Genomic DNA, 26,104 nt, shown 5'->3' with positions numbered 1-26,104 from the left:
GTAACATACTATATTACATGCTGTGGTTCAATACACCAGAGGGCAGATGTAGACATGATAAATATGCACAAAAAACATGTTTATTGCATTTTCCACATGTTAACAAGTATTTCTAAAAGGAGAATGTGTGCTCAGGCCTATTACACACCATGTATACACATGCAAGCTCAGTGTGTAAAGTGGAAATGGAAATATAGAGACTTATATGTTAATTTTTTTTTTTTTGCAGTCTACACACTTGGCCAATTAAATTAAGATAGTTAAATGTGCTTTATAAACTTAATTTTAACATGTGTGTTACTGTGTGCTAAATTGTCATACTCGCTTTATTTCTTCTCCCTTTGGTATTTTATCTTTATTCTTATTTGTGTATATTAAAAGATGACAATACACACCCTGCACAACCACACAGGTGTTTCAACCTTTTGAGGTTAATTAGACCTCTGCTAAGGCTGAAGTTGGGCAGAGCTATGCTGTAATTACGAGCCAAAAAGAAAAAGATGAAGGTGAAACCTCAGTTGCAATAAAACCAATCAGCGTCACACAAATTCCAATCAAGCATTTCTGAACACGCCTACACAGTCCTCTAACGAGGTCTAATTAGGCAAATAACTGAAAAACACCTGTGCTGGTGGGCCATGGGTGTGTTGGGCCATCACATTGGCAATGTATGTTTTCCAACAAATGATGTAAATTTTAACAACACTAAATTCAGCACCAGTGCCTGGGGAGGGGCCCTAGGAATATTTCCAGATGTTCACAAAAAATGATCAAGGAAGGAGACATACACGCACGTAGCAATGACCACAGCGAGACATCAAGAAATGGTCATTTTGGCAAGAAAGACACAGGACCACAGAGACTCAATGAGAACAAATCCACAAATAATGCTGAGCCATACTCAAGCAAACACAACAATACATTTGTACAGGACTCTCATGCCGATTTGGGTCGGCAGAAGAGCAATGATCTAGAAAAAGGGGAAAAGAACAACTACATTGATCAGCTTGTATTTAATTAGCAGTGCGTTATTTGTGGAACTCATGAGCTATATTACCGTGTTTATTTTTTATTAATTTTCATTCCATGGGCACTAAAAGTATAAAGTTAGTGCTTGTGGACTGGAAATGGTCAACCATGGCAGACTTCCGAATTCTGTCATTTGTCTGAATTAACATTACATGCTGCTGCAATACTGTAAATTCTTCAAACACATGGTGAACACATGAGAAACAGGCTTAGCGGGGTTCATCGAGTTTGTGGCAGCATGTTTTTAGCTGTTTCTTAACCTCAATCCAACCATGTCCAACTCCATTTATTTCTCACACCTTTGTCATCAGCAGTCATGTCTCTGCCAGAATTCATTAACTTAGCCTCCACTTTTAAATCCTACATATGCAGGATTTTACACAGCAACCCAGACATGGAAGCTCACTCCTGATTGGATAACAAACATTCACACATCGTTGGACACAGAAATGTTGTGCAAACAAACAACAACCCATGTCAAGTTGTTACCACACCCTTTGCATACAGATTCTATTTTATTTATCTAAAATGGACATACACTGGACATTCAGTGTAGTTCTTTTTTTCTTAAGCAAGCAATGAGATATCAAAGCATTCCTATTATCCTACAAGATATGGATAAATTTGGAGCTATTTATTCAGCAAATCAGTTGGAAATAGTGCAGGGAGGAATAGTACAAGCAGAAAGAGCCACAGTGAGATGTTTGATGAAGAGCTGCAGACGACCAGCACAACTCCAACAGGTAAACAACTTATTTTACTTTGCCCGCTGTGTAATGGAAAAACACTCACAGCATGCCGGCTCGACTCAAGTCATGGCTCAGGTGACAACCCCCAAAACAATGGAAAATCACCATAATGTTAGCAGAGCAGAGCAGTGAACTCACGTGCTGTGCGTGGAGCACTGTATAAAGAAATCTGTCACGAGCCAACTTTGGCTTGGGCTGAAATTAGAAAAAAATGTTGGAAACCGAGCGTTCAGAACAGTCTGAAGCCGGTGCTTTTTGCTTACAGGAATTACTTCTACATACGTTTACCTCATTATTTGACACTTTGGCCACATTTAATATGAACATCCGACATTGTAACATTATATATATATGACTGAAAATAAGGAAAGCATAATGGGTCTCCTTTAACAGGTAATACATAAGTGATTATGCTGCAGCAGTGGTAAGGCTAACCTTTCTTTCAAGTCTAAGGAACTGCTGTGCCTTGCCCTCCCATTTTATTGCTGATCAATAGTATTAAATGCCATGCGGCCTTTCCTCTCCAGAGCACTGGCCACTGGACTCTCCGCTCAGTAGTAAATCCCTGTGGGTCTGCGTAGCCGTTCAATTTTCCGCCTTCAGCCTCTGAGACTCGCATCCAACAGATGAGTGATGCGCTGTAATTGTTGAACATTAGGGAAGGGTGTGTGCATGTGTGTACACATGACGCCAACCACACACATGCATGATCACGTACATGCATATAGAGCTCCTGAGCGATATGGTTAACCTTTTGCACCCTCCTACGGCTAGTGATATACATAACGTTCCCTGTTAAATAATTGATGAGACCATTTATGCCAATGTGTAAAGTGTATAATGTGTGCAAAAGCTCAGGGGACAAAAGCAAGAGGGGGCCCTATACATGTTTCCAAGTGTGCAAATCAGTCACATAGGTGTAAGAAGGACTATATAGAAACCTGCTTGCACAAGGTGGTGGCTTCAGGCCATGTTACACACTAGGTGTTCACCAAATGGGTAGCTGTAGAAACAATAAATACCACTGACTGCCTATTCCCCTGTAAACTGTACATCCATCCACATATAAACTATGTACAGTCAAGACAAATTAAATACAAATGCAGAGCACTACACACACTTGTTATACTCATTTACAAAAACATAAGCAAACATATTATATGTCCACACCTATAATTTCCTGAACATGTATGAGCCTTAACTGTTACGAACACTACAACCCTGCCTGTGAATCCTGCAGAGGCGAATATAAAAACCTATTTTACTCACTTTGTGTCATTCCCTGTTATTTAAAATGTCTTTAAAAGTTAACAAGTGCTGAAGTGCAAAGCAGTGAGGATTAGCGAGCAATAAAATTGGTACCTGAATGGTTCTCAGCAGAAAGTGTCACATTGCAGGGGTGTCGGCCTCTGACACTCTAACAATGAAGCTTGGGTCGCAAACATCCTCATAAAACCTCCTAGAAGTGTGCTTAAAAAATTTAGTGGATGTCAAATATTTTCATACTTCTTTTGTTTATTTGTCTTACTTTAATAGATTTTCATAGTAAATTCAGATATTTCTAAACTGTCAGGTTTATCTAATTACCTGCATTTTTTTTCAACTTGTTCTAGCATTTCACACTAACATCACAAGATGTTTCACATTACTTACTCTAAGTTATGAACACTCACAGTATGTAACAAATACTGCAAAGAAAACATGATTGAGTAGAAAAGCAGAGTCAGTGGTGTGATCTGCAGTAATGATTCTCACATTTTGCAAGTGGAACTTCTAAAAGTGTGCAATAGACTTTCAGACTCCTGATAATCTTTCCTCATTAGTAACCCTCTTAGCCCATGTTCCTATACTCTGTTTGATCCTCCCACTCCTTCATTATTATTCTCACCACGGATTCTTTCCCCTATCACCGAGGTAACTTCATTCACATTTTTTGATACATTTGATAGGGCTAGACAGAGTGGGTCAATAAATTCTAGCCGCACTTTTCAGGTGGACATTCTTGTTGGTGTTTTTGGAAGGACAATTTTGCACATATTTCAAAATCATCCCACAGCTTCCATAGAGCCCAAAGCAGGAGTCAAACATTTGGATCCAAATATGTGCTGGGGAACATTGTTCATTGTAGAGAGAAAAATGAGCATACCTAAGGAAAAAAAACCAAAGAAACAAAATAAAACCAACTTGTTTGGATGCCAAAAACTACCTAAAAATACCGTTCATCTCATCTGTATAGAAAAAAGCCAATGATTAGTCCTACGGGAACTAATCTAAGAAAAACAAAACAACAGCCGCACAAGAGAGTGGGTTTTGAAATCAATGTGCAACACTGGCCAATTAGAAAATTTCAGAAACAATGCATTTTTTTTAACTCTCAAACCTCCCACCTCTACTTATAGATGTGAACAGAAAGTTTTTGTTAAAATTACACATTTCTTTGGTAAAGATCCCAAAGAGTCCTCATTTAACCTGGATTTAATTTTTTTCATGACATGCCTCCAGGTTTTTTACATAATCTTCATAACAAATGGCAGAATATATGCCGCTCACTTCAAAGACAAACCACATAAAAGCTTTCTCAAATCTCATTCTGACATGGCTGTTTCAAGTGTGCGGTATGGTCACCTCCATCGGTGTCAAAGAAATCGGTACAGCGATCTACAGAAAAAGTGGCTTCATGGAGTGTGTGAGAATAGCATTATAGCACTGGAGTTAAGATGAGATGATACAGTATAGTAGCAACAGAGGACACACATACCTTAGTAGCAGGCCAACTCCAGCAAATTAATTAGGGGAGTTAAACTACTGCCATGTTATTGCCATGCAGGCATCTTGTTATCACACAACTCCATGAGCCTCCCACATCTAGTAATCCAATTATTTGTGTTTTGCCACTAAACCTCTACCACCCACATCCCCAAAGCACATCAACATCAAACCTACCCTGAACATGCCCCTTCCAAAACAAATTGTTCATAAAGTGAGACTCAGCCTCTGTAAGGGAGGTCAGAGGTGAGCAAAACATTTCACTTCATCTGTAATCTTTCCAACTACCTTCACATAAACACTTTCTATGTGCTTGAAAATACAAAGATGCCCAAATCAAATTCTGCTGCTGTCAGAACGAGTACCAAATTCTGTGCCAATCCATGATTTAGATGTTGAGATATCTCACAGGGTGGCACTAGAGGAAAAGTCAGGGAATCACCAACATCAATAGTATTCATCCTCTGGGGACCATGAATGTTTGTGCAAAATTCCATGATTATCCATCTAATAGTTATTTCAGTGACTTATGTGGTGGACCGACCACTAGCATGGCAAAAAATTGAGATTGTGTTTTCTCCCAAATGGTTGGTAATATACATCATTTTCACATGAGGTTTTGAGGTAAAGGAGGAAGATTTTGAAAATGACCACAAGAGAGCACATGTAGTAAATGGACTGCACTTATATAGTGATTTAAATTTCATAGGAAAAAGCACTTTACAGCACACTGATGACAGCAGGGGAAGGTGGTGGTTTGACCACTGGGAACAACAGGAGCTGGGGTTCAAGCTGCTAACCCCACTATTAAAGGAAAACCAGCTCTACCTCTTGAGCCACAGTCGCCCAATCAACTGGCTGATATATTACAGCTGTCAATGCAGCTGAAATATCAGCTCGTCTTGTTAGGTGATAAAGGCAACTAAATACCAGAGATACAGCATTCTTTTGCAGCCCAACTGCCTTTAATAAATTACTAAAGCGTATGCATACAGGCTCCCTGAGCTCTGCAGCAAGAGGAGCCCCTTGAACAGCTCACATAAACACTTCACTTCAGCCTCCACCCAACACAACTGTCTACACAAGCACCTCATGTGCAGTCACACTTCTCTGTCTGCAGACAATCGTTTCCTGTAAGATAATCAATAACAATTTCCATATATGGTGTCATGCCTCTCTTGTACAGCTTCCAGTTCTTGCATTTAGTTCCCCTTTTCCAGCGATCACTTCTTTAGAATCAGGGTCACCGTGTATCATGCACTTCAGATAACACTTTCTATTTCTTCTTTCCTAACAGACGAGACATTCATTTCGTCTGCACATGCAAAGTGTGAGACATCTCGGCGAGACATCTTACTTGAAACAGAACAACGTGTTTGCAACATATAAAAGGTCAATAGATAAGATCAAGAGTGCATTATGTTCTTTTAAAGGCAAAATTGATCAGTTCTACACTGGATTAATGATCATCAAATATAGTAATTTCTCCAACAGCACACTTCTAATATCATTTTTTCCTCCACACAGTTAATTTTTATACAAACACCTTGACATGCTTCAATTGCTTGGTGCCAGCTTGGTATTAAAGTGGTTTATGTGTGCAGATGATAGTTTTACTTCCCAAAATCATTAGAAAAGCAGAATTTAAATAGGTTTTTGGGTAACACAATGGACTTGTGTGCACATTCTATCTTTACAAATTGATATGTGATTTCCAGTCTTCCTTTCTCTGCAAAGGGGTTTAATAATTTAGTTACCACTGTGCACAGATGAGATATTTACGACAATAATGCGACTGATGATGCAATTTCCTACAGAATTTACCCAACGATGGAACCATAGCAAAAGTTTTATATTGAACACTAACTCTGCCTCTACGTAAATACAAAACTCAGAAAAGTATGAGGGAACTAGTGGGACAGCTGCAGACCAAAGCAGTGTAGCAGTTGAGTTTTGGTGAGTAAATTATTCATGTTTTGTGTGAAATAATAGGATGGCATACATGAAATTAACCCGGTTTTACAGATCATAGGGGGAAACGATGGTTGTCTAGGTGAAGTAACGCAGAAAGAATATTTAAAAAGCACAAATACATATAAAAGAATGGATAGAGAAACAACAGGCAGACTTATTTTTGGCTATCCAGACTCATTTAGATTACATCTGCACTGATCTAGCTCCCAGCCAAATAAGCAGACAATCAGAATCTCAGATTATCCATCCACTCCTTTCCCTTTCATCCTCCTCCTCTCTGCCTCTCTCTTACACACATACAGCAGAAGAGAGGAGGTAAGACCACTGCTGGCTCACTGTCAGAGTCCTTTGAAGATCCCAAATGGATCAGCTGTATTCCGCCTGTAGATCTGCTCAGCATCTTTACAGCAAAGGCTGCAGCATTATGTCAGTGTCTTCTCAGTCCAGTGCACTAGTGTACAAGTAAGTGTGTGTCTGTGTTGGGGGGCTTATAACACCACTATAATTCACAGGTTCACAGATTGCCAAACATTGCAAGGCATACAGTACTGTAACACAGAGTTTCCCCTGCCTATCTAACCCAAAGGCAGGCTGCCTTTGTATTACTGGCCGATACTTTTGTTGAAATGTGATTCGACATGTGATGTTGACAGAACAAAAAAAGTGGAACTCAACTGCGAGGGCAGTGCAGCACCCGGACAGTCTACTACGTGCACACGCTAGAGTTATATTGTAATTCATCATCAAAAAAGGCAGCGGTTGCAAGCATGTTTTGATTCAATGACTAAATAATTACCTTTGTGAGACGAACATGACGTATATTGTGAACTTTCTACGCCATCACTCAGAGACTAACGTTAGCGGAGCGGAGCAGCGATCAGCAAATCAACAAATAAGATCGGCCAACCAACACACACTGCAGTATTAAACAACTTAACCCAACTCTGAGGTATAGAAAATAACTTGAAGCTCAGTCTGTTTCACATCAAAAACCCTGCGCCCACTCAGCGTCTTGGACGATGGCTTTCCCCAGAGCTAACAGTGCAGCAGAGAGGCTGCTCTTCACTGCTCAAAACATGAGCAGTCCTCCTCTCCCTCATTTTGTTATTCTCATACAGGCAGGAGACTGTAAGATGCTTTCAAATTAATTAATTCATTAATTAATGCAGTTAACTTTTTAAAATAAAAAGGCTGTGCACCATTTATCTTATCTGCCAGTTATGTTTCATATCGTATTTCAATGGACTAAGGACACCAATGAATGGTTTGGTACACAGTATACTGGAGCAAGAGACTGAAAATTTTCTATTTATTCAATCAAGAATAGATTCTGAATCGAATCGGCACCCAAGTATCATGATAGTATTGAATCAGGAGATAAGCATATAGTGTTTATAAGCACAATAAACACTCATTCATCACAACCTTTATTTTTCATCTTTTTTGTTCCATCTTGGTATAAAATTTAAATCCCTATGGACACTTTCGTCTTTCGATTTGGACATTCACGCACAAACTGTGTAGGCGCTCCATGCACATTCTCCAGCCTTTGCCACCTTTGTCTCAAAAAATCCAGGGAAAACTCTGTAACAGGATGACCTTGAACTCTCCTCTGCTGCTCCCACAGCTCTCAGGCTCGAGAAAGGCAATATTCAATATGTCAAATGTAAAAACAGACTTCTGTGTGAGTGTGTGTGTGTATTGTATTTAAGATACTTTTTAAATACAGTTTTTTTTCTTGCAGAAGGAATATGTGCTTTTGAGATGGTACATGATATCAAGTAGTACAATGAAAACTCCAGCCTTGAAAGTGAAGCTGTTAACTGAAAAGAGATAGAAAGAGGAGATAGTGCAGAGAACGAAACAAAGAATAAAAGAATGCAACCAACAGTTTTAAATGCTTGATGAAATTCAACAAGATTCAAAGATTTCAAAACCAAAAAGATTTGGGGATATACACAGTACAAGTAGTCTTTCTTGCAGTTGGTGTACAATGTGTATTTTATGAGCAATTGAATACTTTTGTCAAATGAAAAAGACAAGGTCTGGAGTTTACTGGTAATATGGTTCTGGCTAAACAAGAACTAATACCAATTTAAGACCAGTCCTCGGTACCCATTCAATTAATTAATCATTGAAAAAGTACAGTTGACTCACATTTACTATGATTGTCAACACTATGAACATGTATCCATATGTGGCACAGGGTCTTCAGTAGCTTAGGCCATGAGTAATTTTCTCTATTAGCTACTGTCTCATTAAATAACTTTTATAACTTGTCTCAGCGAGAACATACAGTGTCTACCTAAGTTTGAGCTTGTGAAAGTAATGATACACCCAAGGGTTGTGTTTCTGATGCAATCTGTTCTAGTGTGGTGTATTTTCTATGGTAGAAAAAGCAGGGAGGCAGCGGACAACCAGCATCTGTGCATGGCTGCTGTTCAGAACCCTGGGGCGAGCCATATGCTGACATAGCAAGGTGTCAGAAGATACAGCCCGAAGACAGATGAAAGTGTGTTTCACAAGATCCAGGACTGACCCTAAGGCATTGGCAGAAGTAATGAGAAGACAGAAGCTAACAGGGGCACTCTGCATAATGACACAGCTGTCATCCTAATCAAACTACTATTTAAAAAAGTATTACTTACTATTATCACCTTTCTTAGGCCATCAGTTTCAATATAGTGTGTTTGTATGTGTGTGTATCTGTGTGTGTTGAGAGCTTGGTGTATACAGAAGGGAAAGAAAGAGAGAGAATGTAGTAGCTGTATGACCTAGTAAGAGATACACAAAATATGAAAGTAACAGATAAAGAAAGTCCAAGAGGATGTGCAAGTAAATCCATGCATTGTACCTGTGTGTGCCTGTGTATGTGACTTCAAGGGGGTATGTGTTGAACTGAACGGGCACAACATTGCATTGATTTTCAATGAAATTGAAATGAATGCACTGATCTGATGCAATATTTTCAATTACGAGGGTATTGTGACCAAGGCTTTTCTTTTCCAAGAGAAAATACAGCAAAGGCAGAAAGAAGGCTCTGCATACTGTGTATGGTTGTAGTTCCAAAGGTTCAAGAGAAAATAACAAACAGACATGAGATTTTTGAAGTAAAATTGAAAAATCCTAATGCTTTGTCACTGCACTAGATTTTGATTTTGAAGTATCAAAATCAAATCAATTTACAGGCTTTCATACACAAGATGTGCATTACACAACATAGTGTCTGCATGCAGTCATGATTGTGAGAACTTGCTGTGAATCAAAAATACTTTCAAGGTTTTGTCAAAAAGCATGTAGGACAAAAAAATCCAACAAAGATAAGGCCACAAAAATCTTGGGGGTAGCAGGTGTGTGAGTCAGCAGAAACAACTGAGACCTGAGATAATGTCACACGATCATGGGAGGCAGGAGGACCAACTAAGCCAACACTCAAGGAGCCCAGATGTGTCAGAGATTGTTACATAATGATATAAAAAAGTGGAATAAAGCACCAACCTAAAATGTTACTTTTTTAGTTATTTACTGTGTCTGCAGGGGAAATTCAAATTCATTCTCAGTAGCGTTTTTCCATAATGGTTTAGGATGGATTTCACATTATTGCAAAGTAGCTTCAGGACCAAGTCAAACCTGTTATGTTATTGTGGAAAACAACATCTTGAATCATCATTGTTAACCCACTGGTGTCAAATTTTATTTAATCCATACTCTGGCCTTGACAAGATGTCACCATTTTCCCAGCCATCCACTTAATTTCCCTGTTTTCTCCTCTAAACCTAAATGAAGGATTGCCGTCTGTAACATGGCAAATGTCCGATGGGTAGCATGCCAAGAAGCAGGGGTTCCAGACTGACTTTGAACATCACTGCCTCTCACAGGAGTCAAAGCCTCTCAGAAATACTGTCATCTAAATTCAAACTAGAGATAGAAAAGAGTACAAAGAGTGGAGGCCTTCACATGTCCAAATCCCGTGAGCCTTTTTCCCTTCTTTTTCCGTACTTTGCATTTAAAAATTAAGCGGAAGAAGTGCTAGACCCATTTCTTCAGTGCCTCCAACATCCAGACAGTACTTTATAATATCTGAATATGGCTCATCTGCAATCTGACAGAGGATTATTTTCAAATACAATAAAAATGGATGTGCTTCAAAAGCAGATACCTCAATTAGCTCATGGTAGCATAAAGGTTTTTCTGAAACAACCCCAGTCATTAAACGAAATCATATTTCCTAAAATTGTTGTTTTTTCCTAAAATGCTACTGTTGTCGACAAGCTGTCATCATATTCCTAAAATTATTATTATCTACTCTCCAAACTTAGTTCATCTTCAGTAGCAGTGCCCAATATTACTCAACTTTGAGAGCGACTGCTCTGTGGTTTCAATGAAAACTCTGAGGAGAAGTATAGCATCCCTTCCCTCCTCCGAAAAGTGTCTGTTTGAGGTCCAGGCTTCCTCCTTTTCCGCTAGCTTAATGGATTATGACAGTGATGCAGCATGAAGCCTTAATCCCCTTGCCGCCATCGTCTCCCCTCCCTTTATGTTAAGCCCCTTGACTACAGCGTGCGTGTATGTGTGTCAGGTGCCAACCAGTACTCATAGCCAAACCTTGAGTTGGATGACATACAGAAACAAAGGGGGTTAAAGCATCCATTGCTGACGGCCAACTCTACCCTTCAGGTGCACAGCTAGCCCATCACTAGGTTGTGAAGTCAAATATGCCAATATGCCGAGGAAAAATAGCTTTCAACTTGATGACCCATAAAACAAAAATAAACAAGGATACATCCACAACAATACTTTTTGCTACGTGCCCCAAACGACACTAATTAATGATTCATGTGAATATCGACGGGCAGCAACACAAACAATGTCTTCTTCTTTTTGTCTGTTAATTCACCATGTTCAATAAGCTCACTCTTTCATCCTGAGTTCCTGTCTATCTTCAAAGAAGAACTTCTTTCTAAAGGCCTTCATTATCAAGCCAATGTTCACCTTTACTCATGTGACAATGAGAGAGAACCAAAGAACTACAGTTGATGCAGAATTACCAGTGTATACATGCAGTAATAGTTCAGTAATTATTCCTGATTAATCAGTTATTTGCATTTGAAGAAATTCACACAGTGTTGGACCAGAATCAGCTATGTTTGTAGCTTATACCACCACCCAGTTCTATTAAGACACAGAGTTAATACATAAGAGATGACCTCTGAGATTAAACATTCATTAAGAGCAACACGTTGCGCTGACAAGGCTGGAGTGAGTACTCACCATGAATGAATCCATGTTAAGAGTATCAAAAGCAACCAGGGGACTCAGAGGCCCCTGATGAAAGAAACCATAACTAGGAAATGGTTTGATAGCTCTCTCTGATCTGGCAAACCGGACAGTACAGCAGAGAGACTCTTCTCTATGTCACATGAAGGCAGAATGTCATGTCAACGACCAAAACATCCCAATGGTGGAAATCCCATCCAAGAGGCGGAATTAGGGCGGAGAGATCAGGAGGTAAATCCACTTTGTTTTGCACAAGTGGTACTCATGTCATCTTTTAACCCTGTAAGGGCTAACACTTTTCGTGTTTGGTTTACCAGGTATGTCTGGCTGAGTGATAGAAAAAGTACTGACCAGGAGATAACTAATGTATTAAATACAAAAATTAAACAGGAATCGAAATCCAAGTCAGGCTAAGTTGGCTAAAGAAAACTGACTTTTGCACTTTCCCCCCCCAATTTTCTTGTTGAAACATATTCTTTCAACAGGAAATGTGTTTATCATTGTATTAATTTAAAGCCCCAAACAGCTGTTCTTAAGAAGAATTGGAGGACTGTAACCTGACTAATATTAAAGAAATAAGAAGGCAACTCCTACTGAAGAGATAATTAAAAACGTCTGCTGGCTGCCTGTTTGTTGTTGTAAATAGGATATTTATAGTTGTCCTTGTCAGTTGTTCCTCGAAAGGGAAGACCAATGAGCAAACACAACAAATAACGCACAGATAAACAAAGCATTACTTTTGTGTATATTACCAGTAAAGATGAAATGGAATGGGTGAACAAGAAGTGGAAGCAAAGACTAAATAAACATACAAAGATATGAGAAGATTAAAATAGATTCGGTGTGCATGTTTGAGAGACAGAGAGAGAGAGAGAGAGAGAGAGAGAGAGAGAGAGAGAGAGAGAGAGAGAGAGAGAGAGAGAGAGAGAGAGAGAGGTGAAAAGAAAAAAAACTGTCTTTTCTCTGATGAAATAGTGTTTGACAGTAGAAATTGCAAGCTTTGATGAAGCCCCTATACACCTCTCACCCTGAATGTTTAGGTTGGAGAGTTTTTACCTCATTAGTAGCTCCTGCTGTGAAATGATAACAGGAAACACATTACAACATGTGAGAGTTAGTTCTAGGATCAGCACACTTGTATTTACCAGAAGTGCAAATCTAAATCCACTGTATCAGCAGGACAAGCGCTAGGACACATTGAATGGCAAGGCTCACTTTTGTTTAATTATCACTGTCAGTACACAGTAATGAACTGACATGGAGTCAATATGAGGCTGTAGAGCACAGTTTGTCCCTTTGTAAATTGAATTTAAAATGTCTGCAGACAAATTCACAACATGTCCTGTCCAGTGATGTGTTTTTTTTTAAGAAAATGTCTATTCTGTGATCATTAAAGTGATAGTCTTTCCTTTTTCTTTTTACTAAAATGTAAACTTTTTCAGTCATATTTGGACACAATTATCTGCACAAGTCATGTTAAATAATGCAACAATGACTTTAATGTCCTCATAATTAAACACTGACTTCATTTCAGATTCCCCTGCACTGTATTTAAGGGCACATAATGAAGAAGCTTTGAAGACATGTATCATTACCCAAATGTTTGTCTTTAAATTCACTGGCCAGATAGAAATTAATCTATCAGTAATATTGGAGCAAAGAAACGTGGAACAGCACTATCTTCTCCTATCATCAATATAAAAGGCACAGAAAGTGAGCACTGCAACACATTTCTTTATAATTTAGCATATTAAATGTTGCCTTTTAACAATCAAGACCATGCATAAATAAAATGCCTGTCATGAGTCAGCAGCTGACCCCCATTTCCCAAAAGCCAAGACCTATTGCCTGGGTCAAGACCTCTGAATCCGCCCATTCCACTGAGTCGAGTTGACTGATTCTGTTGGTCTGGCATCATGAAATGAAACAGCGGTTTCTCGGTTGAAAAAGCAATCGATCCAATGAGCGCTGCAGGCGGGACTAACGCCGTTGTCAAGCTGTTGTCAAGCTGTTGTCAAGCTGTTGTCAAGCTGTGCACCAGAACCAAAGAAGAGTAAAACTAGGTAGTGCTGATCAAATATGAATCAATATTCTGTTATTGCATTGCCTATTTCTTACCTTAAATGTTTTCAGTAACATATTTTAGTGTACTGTTCAGCTGCAATATGAGAAAGTTTGTGACCTGGCCACCATGTTGGAAACGGACGAGCCAAAACCAAGCAATGTCAGACTGAAGATGGAAACGGAGTGTAACGAGTTGACATTTCTGTCTGATATCAGGCAACAAGAACTATGTCTTGCAAAGTTGAATGAAGGCATTATGTTATCATTTTCTATGGTTGTATTAAAACCTGCAAACTTTATCCAGCCATGTTTACCATTCTGGCCAGTTGGTTCCTGTTCTTGGTCCTACGTTTCCATATCAAGATACTGTGCATATCTAGTACCTGTTTTTTTGTTGTTGTTGTTTTTTTAAACCACCTGCCTCTCAAGGCTATTTTCCCATAATTTTTTCAAAAAATATTGCTATCGCCTGCAGTATAAAAATGTTTACTATATCAGAGGCATGTTGACTTCATATGGAGTGATAAAGTATGCCCCTCAGTATTATTAGCTATAGACTTGCCCAGGAATCTAGCGGTGGTAAGAGAGGCTTGTTCATGATAAATGAGCCTGCTATCTCAAGCAATGTCAGGGTGAGCCTGTTTGTCTATTCTCCTGAGGCAACCTTTTATTCTATCCAAGCACACTGAATCATCCAAATTGACAGGAAAAACAATCATAGTCTCTCGTTCATATCCGAAAATGCTCCACACTTCCAATGCAATTGCAGAAAAGATGAACTACCATAGTTGGCTATTGTGCTTATTCCCATTGGTGTGCACATTTTGCTAGAATAGCATCTTTGTTGCAGCATATAACTTTTATTGTGCAGTAGAGTAGATGATGACAAATCATTAACTGTAATATCTATCAATTCAGAAAGGTGGCAATTAGATGGAAGGAGCAAATCAAGTTACAGATCATTTAGTAAAAAGGATAATGACAAACAGAACTCGACACAAAATCTCAATTTAATGTCACTGTCAAGAAACTTCTAGTAAATATCCACTAGACCATAACAGGTTCCAGATATTATTGTTATTTGACCATTCTGACAACAGACTTACATCTGAACTCTTTCTTATTTGGCTAAATCAATAAGCATTATGTTAGGGACTTCACACACTGAGAATAAAGCTGTCTGAATTCATTCAGGGATCACTGCAGCAAAAGTCAATTTCAATAAAAAGAAATGAAGATGTCATGGGGGAGACACATCATTTTCAAAATAAAAAAAGTTTGGCAGTCAGACACATAATTTGCTGTTAGGGCAGTCAGGCATTGCTAGATAGCAATTAATAATCATCACTATGTGTTCAGAGAGGAAGCTCATCAGCCTTTCATCCTCCTAACATTAAGCAATTACCTACTTGTCACTCTGATGGCCACTCGTGAGAACAAACATAGGATGTGGCTGACAGGCAATACAAACACAAAATACACTCAATGTAAATCTACATGGAAGCCATCTGGGTTTAAAAAATGTCTACCTGCAGATAATTTCCACTAAAGCCAACCTAAAATTGAAGCATATATTTTAGTATGTTTTTTTTTTCAGATGGGTGATGCGAATGCTTTTCAAACTAGGGTGACGATGCCAGTTGAAAAACACATGTCTGGGTCCTTTTCCAAGATGGCGGTTCATTGGAAGTTATAATATAGTCCAATTAAAGCTAATTAGCCCAAAACCCATGAAGTTACACAGGTCGAGATAAGGAGACAGATGGTGATGTCTGATGTCCAACAATTACTAAACCTTAAAATTCTATAAAAATAAACAGGAGTAAAACATATTCCCAACTCATGCACAAACTCAGCCACCTCTTTCCGTTATGAATACATAGGATGACTGGATACAATAAAATCATATCACCTATTTATTGGTAAACTCATTTGGAATTACTGAAAGTCTCTATTGGCATGATTATGCAGTTTCTTTGGCTGCAAATATTATTTTCTTCCCTGACTGTATTTTGGTGGCTTGCCATGAACTTGACTCTACCCATGAGAAAGGAGAGGCACAATGGGAGTTGTTACAGGAATAATCAATCACTGTAGTAAAGTTTTGATGCAAAGATAATCAGAATTTGCACTTATGTTGCAACGTCTGTTCAGTGGTTAAAACAATGCAGGAACACACACTGTGACATTCAGTGCTCTTTTTGTAGATTCAACAAGAAATGTCTACTTGCACAGATCATATTCAAAAGCTTCCCAACTCTTTTTATGGTTACGGTTGCCCATTTGTTATCGATATGAGAACTGTAACACTGAGGAGAATTTATCGCCCAAGGCTGCATCACTGTGGTGTGACGCATAACATTTATCACCAGGCAAAAAAACAAGAAAATTCAATGAGAAGCTTGGACTTGAGAGCCTCATATGACTTGAATCTGAGTCAGACTTAAGTCACAAATGTTACAATTTCAATACAATTTGACAATATCAACAAGGGGTGCAATTCAGCTTGGACATTGTACACCAATGATCTGTGACTTTATTTGGATTTGAGCCATATAACTTCAAAGACGTATTACCCTCCCAAACCACAGCATGGAGGATTCTTCTATGGAATAAAAGCTTGCAAAGACATTTTATTTCATGAGAATAAGATAAGATTTTTATTGTTGAGTTCAGCACTTTCATCTCTTATTTTCAAAACAGCCTATACCTCGTTTCATCATCTGCACAACAACCTTTTGTATTTTTTGTTTACTGAAGTGTCTCAAGGCTATTCATGTACTACCATGAAAGACTGAAAAAGAAATAACAGCATTCATGTGCTACTCTCATTCGATAAACCTCCAACAATTACCCTGTTGGTGCTCAGATGTAATTTGCTGAAGAATGTATTATGACTTGTTTAGGACTCTGGACTTGAATGTGAAGACTTGAGACTAAACAATGACTTAGTCCCACTTCTGAGTCAAATATAATGACTATATAATGAAAACAAGTGGGTATATGAGGGTTTTGTGTGGAAGTTCAGATTAATCCAGACACTATGAGTCCCTTGTCTCCAACAGTAAGCAATCATAAGAAGTAGGCAATAGGAGATAAAAGGGCTGTGTATTGCTGCTGTTACAGGTGAAGCTGGCAAAAAGTCTGCAATCAATACTTAAACATTCTCTAGGGCACCAAAGAGTAAACAGGCTAGATTCTGAGTCCCAGGCTGTGGGTAAATCTAGCCTTTCCAAATCCAGTATCTGCAAAATCAGTGGGTCAACCATACTTGCAATGAGGAAGCTTTATTTAGGTATACTGAAGAAATTGGGTAGTTACCAGTCTTTCTGAAATAAATAGGTACACTCTCACCTAGAGTCTATGTTAATTTTGCAATTACTATGCGTCTGCTTGATTTTGTAGTGGATTTCTGGAAAAACGAGGGCAAGATGCATATTCTGTTATTCTATCACCGTGCTAACACTTGCATCAGAATGTGAAAACTCCAATTCACATTAAGTAAAATGGAGTCTGGACAGTTTTGTTGGTTTATAAATCCAATTAACCTCAATAAATGTAAAGACTCAGTTAAAATGAACTGTATATACTTGAGTATGGATGGAAGCACACATCACCAACATTGATGGCAAACTGATTTCTCAGTGACTGCTGTAGTTATTGTTAGGGGACAAACTGTAGTATTAGGGTCAGTTAAGGCTTTGGTTTAGTCAGCAACAGCACTCAGCATGTCATTACATGTTTAACAATCTCCAGATCTGGCCCACAATTGTTGGAACAGCTTGTCAGGAGTCAGGAGACATCTCATACAACTGTGGCATTTCTCTCAAAACCGTGGATTCTGTCTTTACACTGACACGGGCTGAAAATTTTGTTGTCAGACCGGGGCTGGACTCAGGCTTTTTCACAGTGGGACTTTTTGAGTTGTCATAGTAGGAAAAGCAAAGGTGTTACTAATAACATTAACAATGGCTCCGTTCTATTCATGTGTCCAAGTTAAAGCCATGACAGTGTGACAGTGAGCCAGCATGCACAATACCAGGACCCTGAAAACATAGTGGAATGACAAAATAACTTGAAAAGTGAAAAGTGAAAGAAGAAATGTAGAAATTGAGGCAATACACAGCGTCACTAAAAACATACTGTTTTGCAGAAGCAGTAAAAGAATTACAGCTCCACCAAAAACTGAGATCACAGAGAGGATGACTGCTATCACAGCATTGGGGTGACCATGCATTAAGTTAAAAGAATGGGATTTTATTAAAAAATGTTCAACAAAAAGTACACTGCAGCCAGCCAAAGAACATCAGACCACAGGAGGCGGCTGCTTGTACACTGATTACATCAGTGCCATCGCTGCGGATGTGCCTGCCTCTGGTCTTACTCCAGATGGGGACAGTGACATCAGGTCCAACAGTTAAAATTCTTGCCTGTGATTTTCTCAAGGGAATAGAGTTACATCCATACTGACTATTTCCCACAGCAGACAAAATATTTTAAGATTTCTTAAATGTATGTTCTTCCTGGAGTATCTTTCAGGCGGACAAAAGTTTCTGTTCATGTCAGCAACGTATGAAAATAAACCTGCAGAGATTGAAAGTTACTTGAGATATGGTGTGGATACCACCTCATGCCAGAAAACAGAACATTACAGACTGTGTAAGCTAGTTGTGGGAGCATGCCTCAACCATCCTGCAGTTAATGTGCTCCTTTATGTAATTTGATAGAGGCAACACCAACTTTAAAGTCTTGTAGAATTGAACTCAGTACAGTCAATTCTACAAATATTGTCATTATTCATTATCCATTGGCAGACAATATTGTAAACACTAACCTACACACAGGACAGTAGTTATGGCAAAGTTTAATTACTGCATTCTTGCAACAAAGGCGCATATATTGCTCAAGCAACAACAATATTCAGCTCAAGAAGAAAGACTATTCTGTTTATTCAAACTTGTTACCAAGAACAATCACTGAATATGTTTCCATTTATGACAAATTACTGTGTATACGGACCTCAATTCTCACTATATGTAAAACGTACATCTGAAATAAAGTGCATTTTATTAAAAGAATATGACAATAATCTGAAACAAGATTCTGACAAAACCAGATTCAAATAACAAATTCAGAATCTCAATCTGAATCTTCAAAATCTAAGCGATATCCAACTCTTGTCAGACTTGGTAAACCAGGGTGACTAAAGTCATGTTCAGCCATCTGTTCAGCTTGGAAGCCACACAAAGTGGGTGGCAATGAGCCAAAGTTCTTGGCTGTAACCCAATACAGTTTAACATCTTTGTAACAAGTAATCCAGCCAAGGAGTAACCAGAAAGTAATCCATTTTGCTCTTATACTAAGCTATAACAAGCTACTTATGTGTACTAGGCCATTACCATTGACGGCATCGACTTTAGAAAACTTCTGCATCAGAAAACATCAACTTGGATTTTGTTCTTTCTCAATCAATATGTTGCATTTTATTAATCTTTATTTTGTTATGTTTGCATCACAGAGTTAATAGAACTACCTGTGTGACCAGGGGCTCCAGAAGCCTCTCCACAGTCAGGGTGCGGATTTCAAGACTCTTGGGGTCCCATTTCAACAAGATGGGGGAGGTGGCGGTCGTCATGGTCTCTGTTGGAAATAAAAGCAAATCAATACTTAGAAGAATGTTTAGCAGTGAAAAGTGGCTCATTAACACACACAACAGTTGGAGAGTTTACATCGCACAGCATGTCTTCCTCAGAGGACAGGGTGTTCTGAGCTGGTCACAAAGTTTGGAGGCAGTGTTCAGCTGTGTAATAGCCCTTAACCAAACTTTCTGAAACAAGGTGTACAGGCGTAAATGTTAATGTTAGGGCTGGGAAATTGATTGAAAAGTTACCAAACTAACATTATGACTCTTACTGAGGTAACTTCAGTCACACTGGTTTGTTTGATACATTAACTCCTTCATACAGGGTGCTGCCTACCCATTAAAAGCACAATAAAAAAATTAAATCACCATTATTAATCTAACCAATTAGGCCTAAATACACAACCAGTCAGAATGGGCTGTGTGGGTTCACTTCATAAGTGGAGTTGGCATTGTTCCACCTGGCGATTAGAAGTAACTGCCACAATAATTAACCAGTGTCCAGTCTAATTTGAATAGACAAAACAGCCGGAGAAAAGCAGATAAGGGCAGGTTCAGATAAGAAAGCTGTTACAGACGAAAAGATGTCATGTCAGTTGTGTGGGCAAAATCTGGCTTTAGTCAACACAATACAGAACAGAACTAAGCTAAAAGTAGACATAAAAAAAACTACTTTGGGAGCACTAAGTGTGGCGTGTGGTGACCATCAGAACGGAGTCAGGTCAACAGTAAACCGTGAGAGTAACAGTAAATGTTAAGTATGGGCTACAATTTGTCAGAAAATAAATGTTACAGAGTGTTCCCGAATTTTGATTACCAGCAACTCAGTAAGGTGATGGGGGTTAAAAGATAGCTACAACTTCAGGGGTAAGTAGAACCCCCCCCCCCCCCGCACTACCAGACTACAGACTGAAGGCTGAAGCAGGTTGTTTTACACCCAACAGTGAATTACACAAGCATTAAAATACTGTCACTCCATACTCTAAAACATCTCGCTGATGGACTAATGAGAGAACAGAGGCCATAAATGTGTTGTTCAAATTTATTTGTAGTATGACTCATTTTGATAGTCACACTCACAGAGATGTGAAATAGAGTGGACCTCGAGGTCCACTTCAACTGAGATGGGGTGACTAACTCAGAATCCTGTGCACAGGTGTCTTTAATAAGATATTGCTTCATTAATCATTACCAAGATAAATGTGAGAATCAGTCATAATATTGATTTTAGGTGATATTGGCCAACCCCAGATAACGTAATGCATGTCAGATGCACGGAGACAACAGGTGGTTTCAGACTTGGTCGGGTTTTTGATGATTTCGAAGACTTTCTAGGGAAGCACTGTGTTGTAGATCACTGAGGAGGTGATTGTGTCCCTATGAGGTTCTTTGCTGTCTTGCTGACCGACCTGTTCACTGAATGTATTCTGTGATGCACTAATTCAAGTTCACCAACAGTTGGTCAGCCAGGTTATTTCTCCTCAGTTTTCTAAAGTGATATGGGCACTTCTGTAAACAGGAGGTGTCAGATGAGCATGAGACATCATCTGTATAGTTCACTGTGAAACAGAAGACCAAACCACATTACCTTTTATGTACACTCAGTTATACTTCTGGTCTTCCTTGAGTCAACAATAAGTTGTCTTAGGTTTCAGAACTGTTTTTAGAGATCAGTCCTTGTGTCATCTGTCATCTGCAATAATTATGGTATTATAGGCACCCACACTTACTGGCTGAAGATGGCATGAAGAAGCACACACCCTTATAAAGGTGCCAGTGCTCGGGACCAGGGGTGAAAGGTAACTGCCTAACCTAAAAGCCTGCAAAGGACTGGTCAAAAAGTTCAGGCACCAGTTGCACGATGCTGTATTGAGGTCATGGAGTTCTGAGACATCCACTTGAAACATAATGTTTATTTAAAAGCTTGACAAAGTGTCAACACATTTCTAAGACTATGTTGTCCCGAATTTGGCCATGGTATGTACAGAATAAACCACTGCTGTTATGAAAACAGACCTCTTTGCAAAGGCAATTCCTCTCTTTGTCAAGAGGTCATAAGCTGTAATGTCATAAGTAGTTTATTTAAATAAGCAAAGAAACTGTCATGGATTACTTTGTTTGTGCCATCACTCAACTGTCATAGATATTTCAGCAAAATTCCACAAAATATTATGTGGCTTGGACCAAAATTACCGGCCCCAAAACAAGGTTTTCATGGATGTCTGGTAACTGTTTACAGTAATCAAATTCCAGCTCTGAGCATCAGAATTGGAATCAGATTTATTACCAAGTAAGTTTTCACATACAATGAACTTGTCTTGGTGTAGTGGTGCATAACAATCAAAACATAGAAGGTAAGTGAAAAAACAAGTATCTATACAAAATGAGAAAAATACAACTACCATAAAAGACAGTTATTATAAACATATAAATACAATTTTATGATAAAAAATAAGTAAAAATTATGTTTTAAGTGAAGAGAGCTGTAGAGATTAAAAAGTATAATGCATAAGATATTGACTGGGAATGTCCAAATGTTCACAGTATAAACAGTATATGTAATCTGCAACTGTAATAATACGAAGAATTCAAGTAATTGCATTAATGTAACACGACGTGTTAGATGTGATGAGTTCACATATGTGCAATCTAAGATTATACATTTCACATTAATATGACATGTAGTGTCTGAGTGGGATAGAGTCCATGTCAGTGGAGGTCCCGGGTCTTGTTGATGAGGCCAGCTGCAGTTGGGAAGAAACTGTTCTTCTGGCATTGGTCAAGATAGATGTCAGCCTCTTGCTGGAGGGCAGTATTCAAAAAAGTTTACGTCCAAGGTGGGAGGGGTCAGCCATCATCTTTCCCGCTCGCTTCAGTGTCCTGGAGGCAAGCAGGTCCTGGAGGGATGCCAGGCTGCAGCCAATCACCCTCTCAGCAGAGCAAATCATACGCTCCAGTCTGCCCTTGTCCTTGGCAGTGGCAGCAGTGTACCAGATGGTGATGGAGGAGGTGAGGATGGACTCAATGATGGCGTTGTATTAGTGCACCATCACTGACTTTGGCAGGTTGAACTTCTTCAGCTGTTGCAGGAGGTACATCCTCTGCTGTGCCTTCCTTTTGAGGGAGTTGATGTTCTGCTCCCACATGAGGTCCTGGGTGATGATGGTTCCCAGTAAGCAGAAGGATTCCACAGTGTCGACTTGGGAATCACACAGGATGATGGGGATGGGTGAGGCTGAGTTCTTTCTCAAGTCCACAACCATCTCCACTGTCTTTAGAGCATTAAACTCCAAGTTGTTTTGTCTGCACCAAGTCATCAGATGGTCAAGCTCCCACCTGTAGGCAGTCTCATCCCCACCAGAGATGTGCCCAATGAGTGCTGTGTCATCCGCGAAGTTCAGGAGCTTGACTGACTGGTGACTGGAGGTGCAGCTGTTTGTATACAGGGAGAAGAGTAAAGGGGAACGGACACAGCCTTGAGGGGAACCGGTGCAGATGGTCCAGGAATCAGGGACGTGTTTTCCCAGCTTCACGTGCTGCTTCCTGTCAGACAGGAAGTCAGTGATCCACCTGCAGATGGAGTCAGGCACATGCAGCTGGGAGAGCTTATCCTGCAGCAGAGCCTGGGTGACTGTGTTAAAGGCGGAGCTGAAGTCCACAAACAGGATCCTGGCGTAGGTTCCTGCAGAGTCCAGGTGCTGGAGGATGCACCTGGAGGAGGTGCAGGGCCATCATAGCATTGTCCACAGACCTGTTGGCTCTGTAGGCGAACTTCAGGGGGTCCAGGAGTGGGTCTGTAATGGATTTGAGGTGGGACAGCACAAGGCACTCAAAGGACTTCCTCACCAGAAATGACAGGGCGACAAGTCTGTAGTCTTCTGTGCGCCTTTTTTGGGGGGGGACAGGGATGACGGTGGAGGATTTGAAGCTGGATGGCATGTGGCATGTCTCCAATGAGGTGTTAAAGATTTCTTTGAAGACTGGAGACAGCTGGTCGGCACAACCCTTCAAGGTAGAGGGAGAGACAGAGTCTTTTGCTTTGCAGGGGTTCTGTGTCTTGAACAGCCTGTTAACGTCCCTCTCCAGGATGGAGAGAGTAGTTGTTGTGGTTTTCGGAAAAGAGGAGGAACTCAGAGGTGGCCAGTTGTGCAGTGGCCTAGCCCCCTGCTGACGTGGGAGAGCTGGAGATAATAGCTTGAGTCAGGGGGCATGTATCAGGACTGTCCTATTGTCTTTCAAATCGACAGTAGACCTCATTCAGGTTGTTGACCAGGCGTGAATTGTTACTGAAGTGGGGGACTTTTGGTTTGAAGTTGGTGATCCATCTGAGGCCCTTCCAGACAGAGACCGAGTTGTTATCTGAGAACTGCTGTTGAAGTTTCTCAGAGTACAGTCAGAGTACAGTCATTTAGTATCTCTTACCTAAACCTGTATTTAGACTCTTTAAATCGGTCCTTGTCCCCACTCCTAAATGCTTCCTCCTTTTCCAACCTTAGCTGTCTGAATTTAGCTGTAAACCACGGTATGTTGTTGTAACTAACCCTGGTGCATGATGGTACACAGCTGTCCTTACAGAAGCTGATGTATGACATCATAGCCTCTGTGTACTTATCCAGACTGTTGGTAGCATTCTTGAAAAGATCCCAGTCAGTACAGTCCAAACATGCACAAAGATCCTCCATAGCTTCACTGGTTCACTTCTTAGATGTCCTCAAAACAGGTTTAGACATCAAATAAAACAAAGTACAGTCAACAATTCCAGCGAACCATAAATTAACAGCTGGCTAACCCCCTAACCTTAATTAACAATATATCTCTCCAAAGCTGGAACTTATTGAGTAAGGCTGCAGTAAATTCAGGGAGAATTGTACAGTTTATCTTCATTTGTATAGCTGGTTATTAGCTGCAGTTTTGGCCCAGATTTGTCAACAATGCTTTTGAGAGAGTCAGAGCAGCATTCTGATTAGGCCTATTTAAAATTATTCAGGTACAAACTTTGCATTATACTGTAGTGTTGCACAATAAGAGCACCCAAGAAAAAGGAGACAAAAGGAGAGGTAAAAAACAGGAGAAAGGTTCCAGATAAAATTAACCTGATGTTCAACTCATTCAGCTAATCCAACTACATTCTGAAGAGCCTCATCTCTGCAGAAAATGCTGAAACCAGACGTCACATAAGTAAAAAATAAAAACAGGTGAACTCTACAAAATGAGTCTAAACTGTACAGTTCTTTAGACAATCTGCTGCTCTTTAACTCTGAATATTTTTTCATTACAGTTTTTTTTAAAACCCTTAAGCTCACTGAGGTTATATTAGGTGAATGTGAGGACTAAACAGCTGGCATAGGGGGTAGCAGTCTGTTGTTACTGTGGGGATGTGTTTCTACAGTAAGCAATTTTAGAATGGGCCAGCTGGGACCGGCCCAGTCTACTGCCAATGTCAATGAGGCAGAAGGGACTAAAGAATGTGAATAAGAATGACAGATCTGGGCCAGAGGCCCCTAATACTACACACAGTGGGTTAAGATGAACAGTAGGAAATCTGGCAACTTGGCACTAATGATGAAATTTCAACTCAGTTATTACCTGTACAGTTCAGCATAGGCCTCTATATTTTAAAAAAATGCACCTCACTTATGCTGGTGTCATTAGATTTTCGTCCCCCACAAGAAAATCTGGGAAGGGGCAATAAATTAGACCTTATGTGTCTGTCAACCCATCAATCAATCATACACAGTAGTTTCACAAAACCTCAGGGAATGATGCATGTAATTTCTCAGTTTGTTCTGACATTTTCACAATCATATCAATATTGGTTTGAGGCTACCCCTGAAACCAAGGAGAAGAGTGGGATTGGCTATAGTGTTACAGTGTCTGTTTATTTAGTTTTGGCAAAACCTGAACACTTGCACTATGCATGTAATAGAAAATGTTCATACATCACAAATTATACATTCACAAGCTCACATTTGTGCTAAAAATTTCTGTAAGGAACATATTTATAGAGAAAATGTTTACATTCAGTGTCTAAATATATGCAAAAATACAAAGTTGTGGCTATTGTCTGATGAATGCACTCTTCTAGTCAGTGTGTGGTTAATTCATGTTGAGTTTCCCAGAGAAAGAAACTCCATTCAATTCATTTTGGAATTTGTTGTTGGCATTTGACAGTGGACTGTGTCTTTTTACTGTTCAGAAAGACTGGCAAAGCAGTCAGCAGGGATTAAAGCAAGAAAAGATTTGTGAGCCTGAAAAGTTATCCAGGAGGAAATGTGTACAATGTATTGAATTAAGTATTGTATGAAGTTAAAGCTGCTCTATATCTGAAATTATGCATGGTGCCTGAAGATTTTTTAACCCCCGAGTCAGTCTTTATATGCTAACAGTCTAGCTGGCATAAATTTCAGACACCTTACATTAGCAACCAGCTAGTTAGGTACTAGTTGAGTGTAACTTGATGACTATGATAGCCTCTCTTTTTAAAGACTAATTGGACAGCTTTCCTGATAATAACACTTTCCAGGCAGAACATAATATGTAGGGTGAAAAGCAGGAGTGATGAAAATGCTTTGGGCAAAAGAACATGCCACTGAAGAGGAAACAG

At 39.5% G+C, this 26,104-nt stretch overlaps 1 protein-coding gene across 2 annotated transcripts in view; it reads right to left on the bottom strand.

Annotated features, from left to right (window-relative positions):
* Positions 1-26,104, bottom strand: part of ctnna2 (catenin (cadherin-associated protein), alpha 2) — a 337,564-nt gene that overhangs the window by 285,254 nt on the left and 26,206 nt on the right. For both annotated transcript variants that reach the window (XM_067584710.1, XM_067584711.1), the window contains exon 2: positions 19,393-19,499. In XM_067584710.1, coding sequence (XP_067440811.1) covers positions 19,393-19,494 — 102 coding nt within the window. In that variant the 5' untranslated portion in view covers positions 19,495-19,499. The remainder of the gene's footprint in view (positions 1-19,392; positions 19,500-26,104) is intronic.

This window comes from Thunnus thynnus, chromosome 3 (assembly GCF_963924715.1).
Source record: "Thunnus thynnus chromosome 3, fThuThy2.1, whole genome shotgun sequence".
Classification (NCBI taxonomy): domain Eukaryota; kingdom Metazoa; phylum Chordata; class Actinopteri; order Scombriformes; family Scombridae; genus Thunnus; species Thunnus thynnus.
This window is presented reverse-complemented; position numbering and strand designations above follow the sequence as displayed.